General features: G+C 45.5%; 1 protein-coding gene across 3 annotated transcripts in view; it reads left to right on the top strand.

The window, feature by feature from the left end:
* LOC119178352 (transformer-2 protein homolog beta) overlaps positions 1 to 21,167 on the top strand; it is a 57,092-nt gene that overhangs the window by 22,755 nt on the left and 13,170 nt on the right. For all 3 annotated transcript variants that reach the window (XM_075886996.1, XM_075887005.1, XM_037429542.2), the window contains exons 6-8: positions 11,838 to 11,966; positions 15,516 to 15,575; positions 19,634 to 19,749. In XM_075886996.1, the coding sequence (XP_075743111.1) occupies positions 11,838 to 11,966; positions 15,516 to 15,575; positions 19,634 to 19,749 (305 nt within the window). The remainder of the gene's footprint in view (positions 1 to 11,837; positions 11,967 to 15,515; positions 15,576 to 19,633; positions 19,750 to 21,167) is intronic.

Here is a 21,167-nt window from a genome sequence, read left to right on the forward strand (position 1 = left end):
TCTCCATTACTGTGTCCTTCCAACAAGGTTAAACCTTGGCGTTGGTCCAGTTTTAGCCAGAATTTTGTTACAATTACGAAGCTGGTCCTACTGTGGGAGACGAAATAATTTTGACCCATTGAGGGTTAGGGATCCAAAGCTGGCTGTGTTAGGACTCCTACTTGAATGAGTCTGGTGCAGCATAACATTAATTTTGTTCTGATTTTGGACCAGCTCTTGCCCCCTGACACGACACCTATTCAGCTGTTCAAATTTGTCTGTAATGTGACAGGTATGATATCAACAAGAAGAAAAATAACAAATGTTCACTTTTGCAATGTCATTAATGGCACTCTAGAACAAGTTGTTTGACTTAGTTCTCACTTTTTTAGCCTGCTGTTCCAAGGGCAGTGCCTGAACTGTACTGTTCCTAGAGCAGTGACTGATAGTGAAAACGCCAGGAGGTCAAAATTTCTGCAGCCTTCTACTGTGATCTTTTTTATTATCCTAATCTCGTTTTGGTATGCTAAAATGCATCAGTTATTACACTGTTATTTTGAATGTAAGATTCCTGTAAGCGCAACCTATGTTGTCACCAATATTGACAATGTTCAATCTACCAGAGCGTCCTCTTACAGAGGAAGTGATGATCAATTTATTAGGTTTGGAAAAGGTAGAATGATGATGATTTAGATGTAACGAAATGAAGGTGCACGAAACAAATTATGGTTGTAATCACCGTACCTGCCGAGTCTACTGGATTTTCTGTAGGACTCCTCGATTTGGACCTTCTCTAACGTTTGTATAGTTAGCAGGTAAATCTCACGAAATCAAAATTTTTGTGCATGATCTGGCCGCATTGACAAAAGTGAAACCCCCTCTGAACCCATCGGCATGATCGCATTAGGAAGCGTTGATGTTAACGTACACTAGAATCTTGGCGATTTGTTTAAATTCCGCAGCTGGATTCCACAGTGTCCAACGAGCCGAAATTCCAATATCAAACCATTGAGTAACGGACGAGAGCAACGTGCTGGAACTTTAGGAAAGATGCGCCCAGCCAACCCAACTGCGGTCAGCCTTGGCACTATCATGTATGGGATGTCGAAATTGACATAAATCCAACTGCGGTCAGCCTTGGCACTATCATGTATGGGATGTCGAAATTGACATAAATCGGAAATTGCACGTGCCACGAACAGCTCTTCTTTTGAACAAGGCTGCAGACGAAACCACGGCGGAAGCAATGGTAGATAACAACAGGCGATTTCTTTAACACACGTACATGGCCAGCACACGTGGAATAAAAAGGAAACTATACTGTGCCACAACTGCTATGAACGAAACTGTGGTCGCTGCAACGCGATCATTGACAGCAACTACTAGTTCTGAAGGTACGCGGCTAATGCAGCAGTAAGTTAAGGGGGGAGGCTACCATCGGATACCAACTTTTTTGTTTATTGAGATATCTTAATGAAATTTTCAGGATAGACTTATAGCAAAAGCATTAGAACTACAAAATTTCATCAAGTTATGTTCACTGGTTTTCAAGTTACAGCAGAATATCAGGGTAGTGCACATGGTTCTCTTATTCCAGGCCTGGAGAACTTTCAAAAGGTGCTGGAACTGTGAAATTAAGGGGGGAGGTGGCTTTGAAAAAAAACTTTTTTATTTGTTGACCTACAGCAATGAAATTTGGCATGCTTACTCATAAGTGTCTAGAATAGGGAAATATGCAGTTTCATCATGATAGCTACAGTAGTTCTCAAGTTACATAATGCTACACGATCCAATTACATGGTCTGCTCGTGGAAAGCCTAGCGCTGCAACAAAACATGCCAGGAAGCTGCGAATAATGTTGATCTTTACTCAAAAGAAAGCTACAGGGTATGACACTCTCGGAATTTTTTAGTAAGTTCTCGCTTTTTTTTTTAGAGATCATCATGGCTGCCGACACACATTGTCAGAAACAATGGCACGGACAAATCATCGTCTAGAAAAATAACAGGGCCACAAAACAGAAATTGAAGATTGCTGTACCCACAAGCAGTGTTCAGGGATTCAAGGAAAAAAAACAGAATCAAAATCGGTCCAGTCAATCTCGTGCTACTCTTTCCACGAGCAATGCACAATGTCCAAAACACACTTGTGAGAAAAAGCCGGTCGAAGTTTTCGACAGGCTTTTTTTGAATGAACTTTTTTGTTTCTCGTTGGATATTGATGAAAATTGGCACAGACACTAAGAATAACCTCACAGTGCTTCCATAAAAATTATGAAGCGATACCACGAATACTTTACGAGAAACAAATTATTTCTTCATTGAACCATGTGGAGGGGCTGAGCATAATGTCAAAAAAAAAAAAAAAACCAGTATTAAGAAAGCTGCGTTTAAAGTTTCAACTTTTCTTTACGTCTCTAAGACACCTAAAAATTGTGATCTCTGGTTTGTCTTGTGATATTTGACTTCTTTTCATGATTTACTCCTTTTCATGAGTTACAAAGAACAAGTATGAATTTCAAACCAAGTTCTTTGTATGAAGGAGTGGTGCGATAGGTATGACAGAAAAGATTGTAATTGAATAAACCCTTATATTGAAATTATTAAACATACTTTTTTTGTGCTGGAGTTGTAATAAGCGTAACTAAGTACTTGATTACAAATATTCACTGAACTTTTTTTTTTATTTGGAGAGAAGTTTATTGCATCAGAAAAATGGATCACACCATGACGGCCTATGCCTTCTTTCTAAATAACAAAGTTATGGGCAGAAGACTAGTGGCACGGGAATTTCTAGCAGTATAATTAATGACACAAAACGGGCATATAAAAATTCGTGCCCTTGATTCACATATGCTCTTTCGCCGCTCTAGCCGTGAAACGCATCATCATACAGCCGTTCGCGGAAACTCTAATCTACAGCAATTCATTAACCTCGGAACATTCATAGAAGTTCGTGGCGATATCAAGCACGGCTCCAAGCACGTCTGAATCGCATCATAAAAGCTTACTGACGGCACTCCATATGACCGTGGGGTGCGCGGCCGCGTGGACAGTGCAGCCGGCGCGTAATGCACTTGCCGGCGGCGTTCGATGACGATGCGCGAAATGTGTAACTACGAAGACAAAAAAAATCGGCACGCACTGCACTTGGCATCGCATTTTTGAATGACGACGCGCGAAACTGCTAGCCGCTGTTCCGAGCGATCCTTGGCAGTGAAGGGGGGGGGGTGACGAGCTTGACTGTGTTGTCCGCTGCCGATGCGTAAAATGCCCGTACAATATTCAGAGGAGCTAGCGAGTGATGTAGTACATTCCTTGCGAAGAAGCACGTCAGCAAGAGTGCGCTTGCGCGTCGTTCCTGCCCGCAGTCTCGCTGTCAGCGGAGTTAGGCCTAAAGCCGACTCCGATGACGCGCCGCACTCGTAGACCGCCGCTCGTCCACTCGTAGTAATCTGATCGTGCATCCGGTGCGGCCACGCGTGGTAATCAGATCGTGCCGCCGCTTACAGCTTCGTTGCTTGCGAAGAAGCACGTCGCCACGGATGCGCTAGCGCGTCGTTCCTGCCCGCAGTCGGCGGAGTTAGCGCTAAAGACGACTTCAATGACGCGCGGCGCTCGTAGACCGCGCTGACGCTCGTAGTAACCTGATCGCGCATCCGCTCACTGCTCGTAACTAAAGCGTAGTTATATCTTAAGTGATTATCAAGCCTTGAACACGTCACGAAGTGGCGATTTTCGAGAGCCATGTCCTCGCGACGCACAAGCAGCAGACGACGATCTCCCGGAGCGAGCATCGGGCCAATGGCGAGGCGAGCTGAGGCAACATGGCGGCCACGGCCAATCAAGGGCCTCAAAACGACCTTCAAACATTTGCTTTTTGCTCGCTTGTTGTTAAAGGGAGGAGCCAGCTGAGGCGGGAAAGTTAAACACGGAGAAATGCTCTTTCCGATGAGCCCAAGAAGCCGGCTCCCGGCCCAAGCATAGCGAAGCTATTATTTTTTGAATATCGCCGTTTTCTCGCCATTTCCAGAAAAATTTTTTGCTACCTAGGTGGGTGAAACGAATTTTCCGAAGCACTTCTGCGCGGTTTTCAGTGTAGATATTTGGGAACCAGATAGAAAAAGGGTTCCAGAAACTAAAAACTTGAGTTTCAAGAAATCGATTTTTTTGCCATTTTTCGCGATCCCAAAGCCGCGTCCCCCCTTAACTATGATGATTCCCAGATTGATACTCCAGGGGGTGACAGAGCCCTTTTTTTGAATTTCCTTGCTGAAAAGTTTTAGCAGACCATCAAACTTTGTGTTCGTGATTAGGATATTATCGATCAAATCTTGATTAAATATAATAAATAACACACACAATATATTGAAAAAATGGGCTTGTCACCCCCTCAGAAATTTATTCATGTACATAATAAAAAAGACTTATGGAAATCCAATGAGTGGTTCCAGAGATATGGCTGGAATAAGCAGCCTCACTAGCCAAAAGTCATTTTGAGAAAACGACGTTTGAAAGTTTTGAGCACATAGGCAGTTCTAAAATGAACCTGCAGCGTAACTGGAGGTGTCCTTTGGCACTCTCCTTCTTTGCCGCCTTTCCATCTTCTCTAGGGATCGCTTCTTAGCCTTTTTCAAGCGCAGAGAATCTTTCTCGGCTGCCCGTTGAATGGCCAGGTGGCCAGGTGTTAGCCCCACTGATGAAGCTAGCGCTTGGGTGGCCCTGTAGCAGCCAGCATTGTATCTTAGCACTGCATCATGCAGTGCTGTCTCCACAGCAATCAGTGACGCATGCTGCTCTTTGGGCATGAGGGACCACAGCACAGAGTGAAAGGACTCTGATGCATTCTGCGTCTTTGCTCCCAGGCAGCGTTGCAGAAGAGAAGCCTGTGAGAGCCTCTCATAAATGGGTAGAAGTGCATCTGCAACATAGCGTGGCAGCTTGTACGAATGCTTCGGAGGTGGAACACCGGTAATCTTGCTGGCATTGTGACGACACCAGGAGTCTGCACCCTCTGGGCACAAGTCGTGGTGCGGCTCCTCATTCGTCGACGTCACATGGTGGTACGATGCCATCACTGCCCGCCGCATTGCAGCCACATCATCGGAATTGTTCCGTAGGGCCCAGCCATAATAATCTGTCAACTTGTCGATGAGGGCCTTTGTCAGCCTGCCCTTCCCTCCCAAAGCCTTGTCACTTTTCTGCACAAGGTTGCGAAGTGCAGTCCCCATCCTCTTCTGAACGTGGTTCAGGCATTCCTCTTTTGAAATGGGGACCAGTCCATAAACATTTTCTTGTACAAGGGCAGAGAAGGTGGCACTATCTCCATCAGACACGAGCGTTGTGTAACGGAGGTTGTGCTTCGACAGTGAGCGTGAAAAGAGGATGATAGCTGCCTCAACCTCCATTCTCCCTGATTTAGAGTCGGTGTTTTTCTGGGACACATGATTCTCCAGCCAGCATGCATAGTCTGCGTCTCCAGGCTTTGGCCCTACTTGGCAACCAAGGCACTGATTAGACAGAACAACGGCGTCCAAGATAAGGCCCGTATGGTATTCGATAATTGCCCCGACTCCAATATGGGATGTGTGCCCACGCTTGTGCGATGTTCCATCATAAGAAACTGTTATATCCCTGGTGAAATATTGATCCATTTCTTTGTAAGTGGCTTTTACAGCAGAAGCAGATTCTGCATAGAAATTTCTTCAGGTGCTTCTGAAAGGTCTTGTGATGGAGGCCACGATGGGACACGTTCATTGCTGCCCAAAAGTCGTTGAGAGCTGTTTGTCCCTTGCCTATTTGTTTTGTTGCGATAATGGCTCTTACATTCACATCAAAGGCCTTTGTGTCATCCTGACGAGATGAACTACATGAGCTTGAAACTACTCCACAATGCAAGCATACTAGCTCAAGCTTTGCAGCAAGTCCAAGTTGGGTGCCTCCTCGTACCTTCATCCCAATCGCGGTGCACCGGTGGCACGGGGTCCGAGATAGCAGGTCGTCTAGGGCATCCATTTGCACAAGGAAAAATTTTTCGCCTTCACTTGTAGCGGTGGCAGCTTCATGATCGCGCTCCATTGCCTGAAATTTCCGCTCCGTCGCTGGCATAGCGCCAAGTTCTCTTTGCACAGCAGCGCGTTATTGATCCGCCGCCTCTTTCTCCTCGCACGTCAGGAAACTTGTTCGCAAATGCACAGTTGACGACGCGATCACACTCGAGGCCGATGAAAGAGAAGATGCGGATGCCACTGTCGATGAGCACGAGACACCAGGCGCACTTGTAACGACAAATTCTTGCACCGACGGAGCAGGAGTCCCGTTGCTAGGCGTGTCGGATGTGACCACTCTCTTGCGTAGATGAAGCAGAAGCTGCCCCACAGGTACCGTCGGCGCGATCACCGTCTGCGCACGTGCGAGCGGAGAGCCTAGCCGCGCGGACAAGCTTCATAGCTCGCTTCCTTGCACGGAACGATTGTAGCGTCTTCTCTTTCGTTGGGCGCATCGTGAGCGAACACAACGGTCTCGTATAGACGGTTGAAAATCGTCTCGTATAGACGGTTGAAAATCGTCTCGTATAGGCGGTTGAAAATCGTCTCGTATAGGCGGTTGAAAATCGTCTCGTATAGACGGTTGAAAATCGCCTCGTATAGACGGTTGAAAATCGCCTCGTATAGACGGTTGAAAATCGCCTCGTATAGACGGTTGAAAATCGCCTCGTATAGACGGTTGAAAATCGCCTCGTATAGACGGTTGAAAATCGCCTCGTATAGACGGTTGAAAATCGCCTCGTAAAGACGGTTGAAAATCGCCTCGTAAAGACGGTTGAAAATCGTCTCGTAAAGACGGTTGAAAATCGTCTCGTAAAGACGGTTGAAAATCGTTTCGAAGACAGTTGAAACGTGGAGAGTATGCGAACGGCTGCAACGATACACGAAAGCGAGCGGAACACAAAGACGCCGGACGGAGGAGCAGCAGACGAGCGGCCGCATCGACCGCATTATGCGCAAGAGCGCTACGTCATCGCGCGCAGCAGCCAATGGCAGTCTTGGGCTCCCCCGCGTCCTTGGGAAGCGCGTGCTTCGCCCAATCCCAGCTGCGCGCCTCAGCCGCGGGAAACTTGAAAGCTCTCGAGAGCCCTCCAATCATGAGCGGCTTGCTCCTCTCCTGCGCTGCCGCCGGCGACGCAGGTGGCGGGGAAAGAAAGAGCAAGAATTCACAAACAAAACACCAAAATGGCGGCGCTCCGTCGAGCGGTCGAGAAACTGAGATCACGCCAAGTTGGAGTATTTTGAGCGCTCGCGCGCCGCTCGAGGGCCACCGTGGCATGTTCTAAACTTTATTTCAAATGGTTTCGCGACGAATTAGACGTTGATATTTACAGAAAAGGTAGTTTATGACACATACTGCCCGAATATGTGGTTTGCCAAAAATCGACTTTTTCACGATTTTTCGGTTTTCAAAGGCCGCGTGTCCCCTTAAGGGGAGATGCGGGTCGAAAAGTCGCGGTTTTCCGGAAAATTTTCGCTTTTTTTTTTTCCGGCTGTATTGGCATCCTTGGACTATAATCTATTACTTCTGAAAATATCAAGCTGAAATTCGCACGAGAAATTATCAAAAAATGCTTCCAAGTGGGCAGCGGTGACGCGAGAAATGCGCGAAAGTCGCGAAAAACGGCGAAGTTCAAGTCGTCCTGTCGCGAAAACGACGCGTTGGCCGCCATTTGCAATCGTGCACGCATGCTGCGAAGGCCGTATCCTTCATAATCCACTAGTAGCCAGTCTCGTGCCTTCATGCAGAATAAACAAAAAACAAGAAAAACAACGCGTACGTCACGCGTTTTGAATATCGCGGCACACAGCGCGAGGCCGTTATTGGACGGCGGTGCGCTCCACGCTCCTCCCCCTCCTATCTCTCCGGCAAAAAAGCGAAGCCTCGGACGTCGCGATCGAGTTTTTCTGCGTTTCTCTGCATTTGGCAAGCCCGAAGAAGTGCAGTTCAGATAATCGAAAGTTCAGAACTCGCCACAAGTATCGAGGGAAACGGCGTCGGACGCTTCGCAAAGCGACAGCGAACGACGATGTCGCCCCCGACCAACGCTCCGACTTCGGATAGGCCTAACACCGTCACCGAACCCTGCGACAGTGGTTGTGAAATAGCCGCTGCCGTGGAATTCGTCAGTGCATCCCAAAGGAAGATTGGATTCTTCGAGAGTGAACGTAGACCGGTAGATGCTGCTACTGCGAACATGCTGCTTTGCGAAATCGATGCGCTGACGGCACTTGTGGCGGGTGCATGCCCAACCTGCCGCGAACGGAAGCTCGGCGTGCGAGAGGCAGCTGGAAAGCGCAAAGGACTTTCGGCATTCCTCGAACCGTGCTGTCAAAATTCTGATTGCCCTGAATCTGCACTTTCGTTCACGCACACGTCGAGACGTACTGCTTCGGCCGGGGACCAAGGAACGAGCGCTCGTTTTGACAGCGGCAGCTCGCGTGACAGCTTTGCTGTAAACGTGAAGGCAGTTCTGGCAGTACGCGCTATAGGCGCAGGCCACGACCAACTTTCACGATTTTGTGCGATTCTCGGTCTTCCGAGCCCGATGCATCACAAGACATTCAACGGCATTTGCAAGAAGCTCCATGGTGCGGCGATGACGGCAGTGAGCGAAAACTTGCACCAGGCACGAAACATCACGAAGGACTCAGTCGGCGGCAGAGATGTGCCAGTCATGTTTGATGGCACCTGGCAGAAAAGAGGTCATAAAAGCCTCAATGGAGTGGGCACAGTCGTGTCCCTGGACACGGGACTCTGCCTCGATTTTGAAGTTCCTTTGAACTTCTGCCATGCTTGCAGTATACACAGGGACCTTGGGGAGGATGAAGAGATGTGGCGAGCTTTTTATCTTCCAGTTTGCCAAAACAACACTGACTGCTCATCCCATGCAATGGAACCTACGGCAGCTGTCAATATATGGCAGAGGACCTTGTCTTAGGAAACTCCACTGCGATTCACCAGCTTCCTAAGTGATGGTGACAGCAAGGCCTACACTGCAGTCTGCGAGGTAAATGTATACTGTGGCACCCCCATTGTCAAAGAAGGGTGCACGAACCACGTTGCAAAGCACTTGGGAACTGCCCTACGGAAATTGGCAACGCCACTGCCACGAGGCGAAAAACTGAAAGATGCGACAATAATAAAACTACAAACATATTACAAGATCGCCATCACGAGCAACAAGGACAGTGTCCGAAATATGTACACTGCCATATGGGCATCGTATTTTCATTGGTGCTCCAGTGATGGTGCCAGTAGCCACAACTTTTGCCCCGCGGGAGCAAATTCGTGGTGCAAGCACAAGCGTGCGGAAGCACTGGGGGAGCCTGCACCACGCCACACCCCACTGTTGACGAAGGCTCAAGGATTGGCAATTATGCCTATCTACAAGCGCCTTACAGAGGAGAAACTCCTTATTCGGTGCCTTCATGGCAAGACACAGAATGCAGCCGAATCGCTGAACAGCAAGATATGGCTGCTATGTCCAAAAACAAAGTTCGCCTCCAGAACAACTGTGGAGACAGCCACCGCTCTTGCTGTACTCTGGTCCAACAAAGGCCACAGGGGCTTTGAAGAAGTGCTCGAAGGCATTGGAATTCTCCCCTCACAAAATCTGGCCACACATGGTGACCACTGTGACGTCATGCGCATCAGGAAGATGAACCTGAAGCAAACTGCAGAAGCGAGGGCACACCGTCGCAACACAGCGAAGAGAGCTCGTGTTGAGGACACTGACCGCAAGGTCCGTGAAGGACCAAGCTATGGTGCAGGGGACTTCTAGACACTTGCAGTGCATTCAAGGCAAGGTACTTTTCATTGTGCCCCAATTTGATGCAAAAAGAATGATTTCCTAATAAATGCCAACTTTGCGAACTTTCAAACTTATTTTTCTCATTTTCATTTTTTCTGACAGTTTCACGTTTTCCGGGCAGCCTTTTAGAAACTTATATTCATTGTATAGTAACGAAACTTGGCACACATATTCTTCAACACATGCAGAATGCAAATATCTACTCTAAATTGCAATGCCTACCAGCATTAGTTGTGAAAATATTAGCTTATTGTTTCAAGGGAGATTGAAAATAATAAGTCATTCAATACAATTTTTTTTTCTTGGTTCCAATATTTCTGTGACATATCTATATAGATATTTGCACTTTTCAATCTACCAAGAGTCAAATAAGATCAGACACAGTGCTTTTACTGAAAGTTTAGTACATAAAAGAGTGCCCGCAAAAAATGTAACTTTTTGCTATTGTTTATGGCATAACTCAATAATTATAGCAGCTACACAAAAAATGATTGCATATTTGAAATCTGCATGAAAAACTATACTAATAACAAACTTTTCAAGTCTCTATTACTAGAAATAAAAAAAAAAAACTTTTTCGAGGAGCGTCTCCCCTTAAAGGCAGTAAAGGCATGAAAAGAGGAAAAGGCACGAAGCGATGCCGGCCTTTGTTTGCGACTATGGTTGAGCGAACTTCAGCACTTTCCACCTGGCTTCCAGCGAAGCTTTGATGCTCAGTTTTGCGGCAGCCAGCTGTGCCATCTCTTGTCGTTGCATTCACGTGTGTCCCATGAAATTATACGCAAGTTGTTTGGATGGAAAGAAATGATATCTGTGTATATCGCATTCTGGAAAGTGCCTTTGCCATTTTTTTTTTTTTTTCATTGTCAGCTTCGTGCAATAAGAATATTTTCGATCCGGCGTGAGCTTTTTACGTATGACTGAGATTCTGCTGATGTTTAGAAACTCGGCCTGCTTTTTATAAGCCACAATAAGACTGCAGCACCAATGTGTAGGTTTACAGGGCTGTTTGGGACTCCTACTCTCTCTGCGACTGTCTTTGTGGGGGGGGGGAGAGGTGCGAGACAGATGAATTTCTCCTCTTCCCTTGTTGCGGAAGTTTCCCAGATTCAGAATTCTTGAACTTGACAGATATGTCTTTACTGTGTTACGTCTAATTCAGTGTTTTCACCTTTCATAAATGCATTACGAACTAGCCCACCAAGCCATGCTTTTAGAATTCACTACTTGGTTTTTGTGCTCTTATTGGGTACAATAGGAGGCGCTACAGTGCGTGGTTGATTACTCATGCCTGCCAATATTGAATCGTTACCATGCATTCAGTAGGGTGGTGCAGGAAAGTGCCTTTGCCATTTTTTTTTTTTTTTTCATTGTAAGCTTCGTGCAATAAGAATATTTTCGATCCGGCGTGAGCTTTTTACGTATGACTGAGATTCTGCTGATGTTTAGAAACTCGGCCTGCTTTTTATAAGCCACAATAAGACTGCAGCACCAATGTGTAGGTTTACAGGGCTGTTTGGGACTCCTACTCTCTCTGCGACTGTCTTTGTGGGGGGGGGGGGGGGGAAGAGGTGCGAGACAGATGAATTTCTCCTCTTCCCTTGTTGCGGAAGTTTCCCAGATTCAGAATTCTTGAACTTGACAGATATGTCTTCACTGTGTTACGTCTAATTCAGTGTTTTCACCTTTCATAAATGCATTACGAACTAGCCCACCAAGCCATGCTTTTAGAATTCACTACTTGGTTTTTGTGCTCTTATTGGGTACAATAGGAGGCGCTACAGTGCGTGGTTGATTACTCATGCCTGCCAATATTGAATCGTTACCATGCATTCAGTAGGGTGGTGCAGTTTTCTAATATTTCTTTGTGCATCAAGTGTTCGCTGCTTTGATACCTTGTCGTGCCAAGTGTTGAAGATAAAAAAAAATTTTAACCTTATAAAGAACCTTGGCAGTGTCCATTTTCGTCTGCTAAACTTGTGTGTTTTTGAATGCAGGACAACCCGAGCACGAGCCGGTGCCTGGGCGTGTTTGGACTCAGCCTTTACACGCAAGAACGGGACCTCAAGGAGGTCTTTTCCAAGTACGGCCCGCTCGAGGATGTCCAAGTGGTGTATGATGCTCAGGTGGGTGGGCTAATACGTGTGGTCATAAGAAGCATTGCCTGCCTAACATTTCAAAATTGTGTGTTAACAAGCTTCTGGTGGATATGGAGTAAATTTGATGTGCGAACGACGTACCATATTTCACGTAATCCTTGCACTCGCATAATTCTCTCCCCCCTACCTTTCACAATGCTTAACAAATACAATTTTTTTTCCCGGGAACAATTACCGCATCTTTGCGAATCGCAGCAGTAATGTTGACTTTTTACAACCACTGATAACTCACGGCAGCCTAGTGCCATGTCTTGAGCATCGTGCATACTATCAACGTGCAGAGCCACAATCCTATCCCAAGCCATGCTTAAGTGGTTACTACACGTTGTGCCATGTTAGTGCTAAGTGAAAAACAGTGCACCTAGACGGGACGAGAAGTTGCAAGAGGTGCGTCAGTGCGTACCAACTGGCTCACCAACAATCTGTGTAAGTGCTAGTCCATGCAGCATACATTGTGTTCGTTCTCTAGTTACGCGATGGGTCGATACAGAAGCAATAGGGCTGCTTTTGAGTAAAGAGGAATATATCATGCACTAAAAAACTGCAAGAGGGCTGCTGCAAGACTCCAACAGTACTCGGTCCTTTTGTGAACCCGACTGCCAAATATCAGGTTGAGGCGGCGCTTCTTGATTACGTCAAGGACCTCTATGCGTAGACCCTTGAGACTTAATTTGCTATTCGCTTTTGTGTCTGCAAATAAATATTGCCTTGTGTTGTACCTGTGGTGTTATTGTTAAGGTGAGTCGCGATTAGTGAAGTTGAACCCCTTTAAAAGAGACATGCACCCATGTTGATTTGGGTTGTCTCTTGTAAGCTAGGTACCGCCTATGCATTTTCTTATCCCTGTTTTGAGAGGGGAGGTGGTGGTGAAAAAAACCATTTTGTTTGTTGACCTAGAGCAATGAAATTTGGCATGCATTCTCATAAGTGTCTTGAATAGGGAAATATGCAGTTTCATCATGATACCTTGAGTAGTTCTCAAGTTACATCATGCTGCGTGGTTCTAATTGTATGGTCTGCTCATGAAAAGCCTAGCGCTGTAACAAAACATGCCAGGAAGCGGAAAATGGTGTTGATCTTTACTCTAAAGAAGACTATTGAGTATGACAATCTCAGAATATTTTTCACTTTTTTTATAGAGATCATCATGGCTGCCTACACACATTGTCAGAAACAGTGTCATGTACAAGTCATCTGCTATAAAAAAAAAAACTGAGCCATAAACAAGAATTCTAAGATTGTCAGACCCTCAAGAAATTTTTTGGGATTCGGAAAAAAAAAAATGACTGCATAGAAATCCGTCCAGTCAATCCCATGCTACACTTTCCATGAGCATCGCACAATGTCTAAAACTCACTTGTGAGAAAAAGCCTGTGGAAATTTTCGACAGGCTTTTTTCGATGAACTTTCTTGTTTCTCGTTGCATATTGATGAAAATTGGCACAGACACAAAGAATGACCTCACAGTGCTTCCATAAAATTTTGAGGCAATACCACACACTTTTTAAGAGCACAAATTATTTCTTCATTGAACCTCGTGGAGGGGCTAAGCATAATGTCAAAAAAAAAAAAAACAGTATTGAGAAAACTACAATTAAAGTTGCAACTTTTCTTCACGTTTCTAAGACACCTAAAAATTCTAATCTCAGGTTTGTCTTGTGATATTTGACTTCTCAGGCATCTGGTCTCTGACCCGTGTGCCTTGGTTGCTTTTTTTCCCCCATAATTTACATGATTTACAAAAAAGTATGGATTTCAAACCAAGTTCTTTGTATGGAGTGGTGTGATAGGCATGATCGAAAGATTGTAATTGAATAAGAACATATACTGAAATGATTACACACGTTTCTTGTGCTGAAGTTGTAATTAGCATAATTAAGTACTTCATTACAAATAATCACTAAACATATTTTATTTGGAGAGAGGTTTATTGCATCAGAAAAAATAATCTCACCATGATGGCCTATGCCTTATTTCCAAATAACGAAGTTATGGGCAGAACATTGGTGGCACAGGAATTTTTAGCAGTGTAATTAATGACGCAAAACGGGCGTATAAAAACTTGTGCCCCTGATTCATTCATGCTCTTTTGCCACTCTAGCCATGAAACACATCATCATACAGCCGGTTGCGGAAACATGAGGCTTTCATTGCCTCGGAACATTCACGTGGACGTTCGTGGTAATATCAAGCACGTCTCAATCGCATCACAAAAGCTTATTGACAGCACTCCATATGACCCTCCATATGGCCGCGTGGACACTGCAGCCGGCGCGTAATGCACTTGCCGGAAGCGTTCAGTGATGATGCACGAAATGTGTAACTACGATGACAAAAAAATCGACACGCAAAACTGCTAGCAATCCTTGACAGTGAGGGGGGGAATGACGAGCTTGACTGTGTGGTCCGCTGCTGATGTGAAAAATGTCTGTACGTGGTTCAGAAGAGCTAGCGAGTGATGTGCTTCATTCCTTGCGAAGAAGCACGTCGCCAAGAGTGCGCTTGTGCGTCGTTCCTGCCCGCAGTCTCGCTGTGAGCGGAGTTAGGGCTTAAGACAACTCCGATGACACGCCCCGCTCGTAGACCGTGCGCCCGCCTGTAGTAACCTGATCGCGCATCCGCTTACTGCTCCTAACTAAAGCGTAATTATATCTTGAGTGATCATCGAGCCGTGAACACGTCACGAAGTAGTGATTTTCGAGAGCCATGTCCTCACGATGCACAAGCAGCAGATGACGATCTTCCGGAGCGAGCATCGGGCCAAAGGCAAGGCGAGCTGAGGCAACATGGTGGCCACAGCTAATCAAGGGCCTCGAAACGACCATCAAACATTTGCTTTTTGTGCACTTGTTTTTAAAGGGAGGAGCCAGCTGAGGTGGGAAAGTTAAAACGCTGAGAAATGCTCTTTTCCTATGAGCCCAAGAAGCCGGTTCCCGGCCCCGCCATAGCCAAGCTATAATTTTTTGAAAATTGCCGTTTTCTCGCGATTTCCAGAGGAAGTTGTGCTACCTAGGTGGGTGAAATGTATTTTCCGAAGCACTTCTGCGTGGTTTTCCGAAGCACTTCTGCAGAACACAAGCCCGAAACCAAGCAGGTCAGAGGCGATAGTTCCGTTTAAGCAGTAGCTTCGTTTAACAGATTTCCATTTACTGAGGTTGACTACTCACGTCTGCCAATAGTAAAGTGTGGTCATGAGAAGCTTTGCCTGCCTATCATTTCAAAATTGTGTGTTAACAAGCTTGTGGTGGACATGAAGTAAATTTCATATGCGAATGACGTACCATATGTCACATAATCCTTGCACTTGCATGATTTTTTTCAAGGGATGTGAAGTGGGCTTGGGCTACTATGTTTGAATCGCTGGGATGGGTGTGTTCTTAGCGAGATTTCACGGGACCATCTCGAAATCAAGTTGGTTTCGAATTTGAGCTGAGGAAAAAAAAAATAAAGCTGGCTAGTGCGTAATTGTGTATCAAATATTTAACAAATTGTTGTTGTGCTTATTTTCTTGTGCAGTCTGGTCGCTCTCGAGGTTTCGCCTTCGTCTACTTCGAGTCTGTGGACGATGCCAAAATGGTAGGTAGCTGACGACGTGGGATGCTTTTCACAAAGCCTGTGCGAATAGTGAATTTTCGGTTCCAAGTGAATAGTGATTCCTGTTAAATAATTTTTAATTGAATTCGAATAGTATGTTCTCACATGTTCTATAATAACAGCATATTTGTAATGACCAAACTAATCTGCACAATATTTTTTTAAAAATTGAAACAAGGAGTGTGCAAGTGCCATTTTTTTGCATCAAAGGAAGTGTAAACGATATGAATAGTAGCAAGGCAGCCCGAAAAATGTGTTTTTTACTTGGAGTATAGAAGTTGATATAGTGAGCTTTTAAGCTAAGAGTAATATATCCTCATAACTTTAAAGTTGGGCTTCGTGGCAGTGTCAATTTCTCCTGGATACGTGTTTTCACAGCTCAGCACCACTTCACAGCAGTGAAACCACCTTTACAGAAAATTACATGCGCGCTAACATACACGTGCAGTAATACCTCATTAACTCGAACTCTCATATCTCGATAAATCGACTGCGTCAAAATTATCTGCGGCATCAAACAATTTCCTATACGTCTCATGTATATGTTTTCCTTATATCGAAGTACTTTTGGGTCGGATTGCGTATAACTCCAAATCTTGACTTGGGAGTGGAACGAAAATTCCGCCACTGACTCATTTCACAAGATTTCGCGCGATGCTCCCATGCCTGAAGTCTGTAGACTTTTCTTATTTAGCCGTGCCGGCCATTACGTTGATGCTTTCCGTAAAAGCGAAGTCTCAGCCCAGCGACATAACTTTGTCAAGCAACCGTTGGCACGTGATGTGACACGTGCACTGAACAGGGAGGCCCTCTGCCAACGCTTGGCGTAGCTTGTCGTGTTCGCTTTGAGCAGTGCTCGATTTCCCTGAGGTGCAATTTTCTTTCATCTGCTTTAACAGAGCGGTACGGATTTTTCGCTGTGAGGAGCGGTAGCTTAGCGTTAGTTTGGGATGCACGGTGTCTCAGAAATGTAAGTCACTAATGATAGAAAAAAAGAGGTAGGCAGTAGAGAAAGGAGGCCAAACAAAATCGAGCATCACACAAGAATTGGCATGCCTTCGCCTACGCTTTCGAGGGGGCTGGACAAGCAGAGCTTCCAGCCAGCAAATGAGAGGGTCGAAGTTCCGAGATGTCGAAGCAGTGTTAATGGTATGGTTGCAAAATGCCAGAGAGGCCAACCTTCCTGTCACCATAGCAATAATGATGAAGCCAGACGCTTTGGCTTTGCAAACTTAAGAAGAGGGTCTTAAAAATTTCTTTATTTATTCTACTGTCATGGAAATTATTATCCATGTTAGCATTGAATAGAGATTTCAAATCTGCAAACACATTTCAAATATCTTGTTCAGAAAAAGTAATGACAGATTTTCATTTGATAATTTGGTATATTCTTATGGGTCGTGGTAAATCACAATAAAAAAAAAAAAAACTTTGTTTTCGAAACTGCATGTTTCCTCTAAAAAGTTCATGCCATAGGCTAAAGCAAACTAGATGTCAAAATGGCTGTTTCTTTGATCAGAAATAATTTTTAATCTCTAATGGTAAAAATAAGCTTCCAGTAATGAGCTGGTATTTATAGTATACTTACGGTTCTATCAAGGTTGAGAGAAAAAAAAAAAGCTTTTGGCTCAAGCGTTGCAGATTGTAACGGTGCCAAGTTTATCGTAAATACCTGCGTATAGTACGAACCCGAATATAATACTAATAATACTATAATATAATAGAGGCGCGAAATGACAAAAAAATTTTACCCTCGTATAAAATGACTTAGAAAAGGTCACCGAAAACACATTTATTGAGCACACATCCACCATGTCAATTGCTGTCGTCTTCAATTGCGCTTTCCTCCAACATTTCGTTGCCGGACAAATCGTCAAATAGGTGCTCGTTTTCTGTGCCATCAAGGGCATTACAGATGCCGCACTTCTTGAAGGAACGACTGACAAGGTCCTCTGGGATGCTTGCCCAAGGCCATTTGCATAGCGTGGCCGGCGACGCCCGTTTCTGCTGCCCGGTCGGCGCAGCAAGGCTTAACCGCATCCTCGAACAGCTTATTCACACAAACGTCGAGAGGTTGCAGTTGAGATGTCATCCCACCCGGGATCACGACCAGTTCCGTGCCGCAGGAGCCTCTTCACTGAGTCGGCCAAATAACAGCGAAACGCGTCCAGCACCAGAATGAATTTGAAAAGAGAGCAGGGCCCCAGGCCATCTGCATCATACAGACTTTACCCAGTCTAGGACAAGGTCTTCATTCATCCAGCCTTTATCATGACATCTCACGATGACTTCAATAGCTCCTCCCCTTTCGGCATTGTCTTGCGCTTGAAGACGACATAAGGTGGGATATAAGGCTTGTGGCTGTCCGCCGTGCACGATAACATCACTGTGACACGCGTTTTTTCATTGCCAGTGGTACAGACACTAACCTCCTTCGAGCCCTTCTCGTGAACTGCTAGGGGCGATGGCATGTCCAGGTAAACTGGCGTTTAATCGGCGTTGCGGATTCGTCCCAGCTGGAAGTTCTGCGAGCGGCGCAACGTAATCACATGGCTTTGAAATGAGATAAGAAGCTCTTCAAAGGCTTCAGGGAGCTTCTGAGAAATAGAGGTTTGCCGGCGCAGAAAAATCCGGCTCGGCACATGTGACAGTATATCCAGTGCTTGCTGGCTTTGAAGTCTGAGCTCGACATCCCTTTTTCTCTCACCAGCTCCTTCGCTTTGATTTGCATCAGCTCCATGTTGACTGTCAAGTGCGCCGCCCGCTGCTGTCAAACGAACTCTGTCAGTGCGAGGTCAATCTCTGGGAAGGCCCCTTTCTTTGGATCACGAAAGCCTTTTCACTTTCTGCTGCACGCAAAAAGCGCTTATTTCTGTCGTCGCCATCCACGGACACTTCCCTCGGTGACTCCGAACTGTCTTCCGGCCGCACGTTGCACCTTTGCGAAGTTAGGCACAGAACGCAGCGAGGTTGACATGTCTGCCCATGTCCGCTGTCCAAGTGCTCAAAAAACTCAACAACAAAGAAAGAAATGGCGCGAGCGCTCACTTATGCCACGCGAGGGCACGAAGATAACAAAGCCAAGCCATGGCCACTCGTAGACAAAACAAAGCCGTAGCTGAGCGGCAGTTACGAAACCGAAACTTCAAGCACAATTCCGTTTTTCGAGCAAGTTTTCGTTTGGATCCGCACATAGTACAAGGCGGAAATTTGGAACGCTAATTTGGAAAAAGACCTCGTATTATACGCGGGTATTTACAGTATTTAGATATCTTGATATAAACTTGCTCAAAACATGTGTTAGGCATATTCCCTTCACAAAAATGACAATGCCAAGAAAATCATGTTTCCAGTTTTAAAAACATTTGTTATTTCATATATTGAGCTTTAACAAAAAATATATTTTGCCATAATATAGAATTTCTCCAGAACATACTTTCCACTGTAAGTACCTCAAATGGCAATTTTCGCAAGTCAGCATTGTTCACAATTTTGTGCTTTTTAAAACTTTTTAAAGACTTTTTTTTTTTTTTAAGTGGCAAAACCCAAACCTGCATGAGGAGAAAGATTAGAAACTGCCGCTGCACAGCCAGAAAGTAGTTGTGATTTGTCTGAAAAGAGCTCATTTTTCTCTGCCATTAGCGCAACTTTGCTTATCTTGAAAGTTCGTTTATCTGGTTTTCAATTGGTTTTTATCTTGTGTGTTGTGCAGTTGCCACCTTTTTTATTTGTGAAAAAGAATTTGTGATATTGCATGGTGCTCTTCAAAGTTACTGAATTAGAGGCTGCCTTTGTACAGTGCTGCACTTGTCTGTACTAAAAGCACGGCTGAATGATCGCTTGGCAATAGTGTCAACAGAAAGGCTTAACTGAAGCGTTAGCTGTTTCCGTCCATTCTAACACCTTTTGTTTTCCATTTGATGGCTCACTCGTCGTCACAGCTGTTATGTTGTGAAGCCTTCTGCAGCTGTTCATGCTTTATTTACATAAAGACCAACGTGCGGTTGTGCTGATCTGTGTGCGTGTGCACTGTTCTGCAGGCCAAGGACCGCTGCAACGGCCTTGAGATAGACGGCCGCAAGATCCGAGTGGACTACTCCATCACCCAACGGGCACACACACCCACACCGGGCATCTACATGGGCAAGCCATCCTAGTGAGTCTTTCAGCATGTTTCCATGGCATAAAGACGTGTTTTGTGCTTGGCACCAAAGCTTTCTTTGAGTTCGGCTCAATGTGATGCTGCTAGAAATGCTGCTCAGCTTTGTTAGTGGTGATAATTAGGCCTGTGCGAATAGTGAATTTTAGGTTCGAAGGGAACAGAGATTTTGGTCTTGAATCGAATCCGAATAGTACAAGTGACATGTAGAAAAATGGGCATATGTATTGTGACCTAACTTACCTGCATAATGTCTTTAAAAATAGAAACAGGGCCTCTCTGCAAATTCAGTTTCTTTTCTTTTTTTTTTTGTTTTGTTCAAGGGAAGTCGAAAGAACCTTTCGTAGCAGGATTTCTTTCAGCAGGATGCGAGTCAAAACCCTTAAAGGGGACACTGTTCTTAGAAGGCCAAAAATCTCAAAAAATTGACTGTTTGAAGCTGACATTTTCGGAATCTGTACCTATTTTTGCACCTATCTGAGAAGTTTCTGGCTTCTCGTGTCATTATTTCTGACGCAAAATGAATTTATCACCTCCCTGTGAAATGATTGTGAGCGCAAATTGACGCTAAAGTTGCGCTTTTTCCGCGCCGAACTGTTGCCGTTATGCACGAGCTATTATTGATTGATATGTGGGGTTTAACGTCCCAAAACCACTATATGATTATGAGAGACGCTGTAGTGGAGGGCTCCGGAAATTTAGACCGCCTGGGGTTCTTTAACGTGCGCCCAAATCTGAGCACACGGGCCTACAACATTTCCGCCTCCATCGGAAATGCAGCCGCCGCAGCCGGGATCCGAACCCGCGCCCTGCGGGTCAGCAGCCGAGTACCTTAGCCACTAGACCACCGCGGCGTGACGATTTGCAGCTGCTGAAGCTTTGCAGAAAACATGAGCTCGGCTGCTGACCCGAAGGTCGCGGGCTCGATCCCGGCAGCGGCGGCTGCATTTTCGATGGAGGAAAAACGGTGGAGGCCCGTGTACAGGGCGACGCCAGTGCACGTTAAAGAACACCAGGGGGTCGAAATATCCGGAGTTTCCCCACTACGGCACCTCTTGCAATCACATCTTGGTTTTGGGGAAAACTTCAAATATTGCTCCACTCTTTGAGGCACATGACGTCACACACGCCATGGCAAAATGACGGCTGCCGGCGGAGACTCATATTGCAATGAAATATTATTTAATGTTCTTTTTACTATCATGTTCTCTTGAGCTATCATGTTCATCTTGGTCTCTTTTGGAAGGGTCGCTCTTCATCTTCAATTACCCGCCACCGCTGGCTCGCCTTGCTCATTGGTTTTTTTTAAAGCAAAAACACGTCACCGAGAAGCACTAGCACGCGATTCAATTGGCTGCTTGGGGCACGTGACAAAACATAGGCACCCGATTGGCCAAGGGGCGCTTTCGGCGTCT

This window comes from Rhipicephalus microplus, chromosome 1 (assembly GCF_043290135.1).
Source record: "Rhipicephalus microplus isolate Deutch F79 chromosome 1, USDA_Rmic, whole genome shotgun sequence".
Lineage (NCBI taxonomy): Eukaryota > Metazoa > Arthropoda > Arachnida > Ixodida > Ixodidae > Rhipicephalus > Rhipicephalus microplus.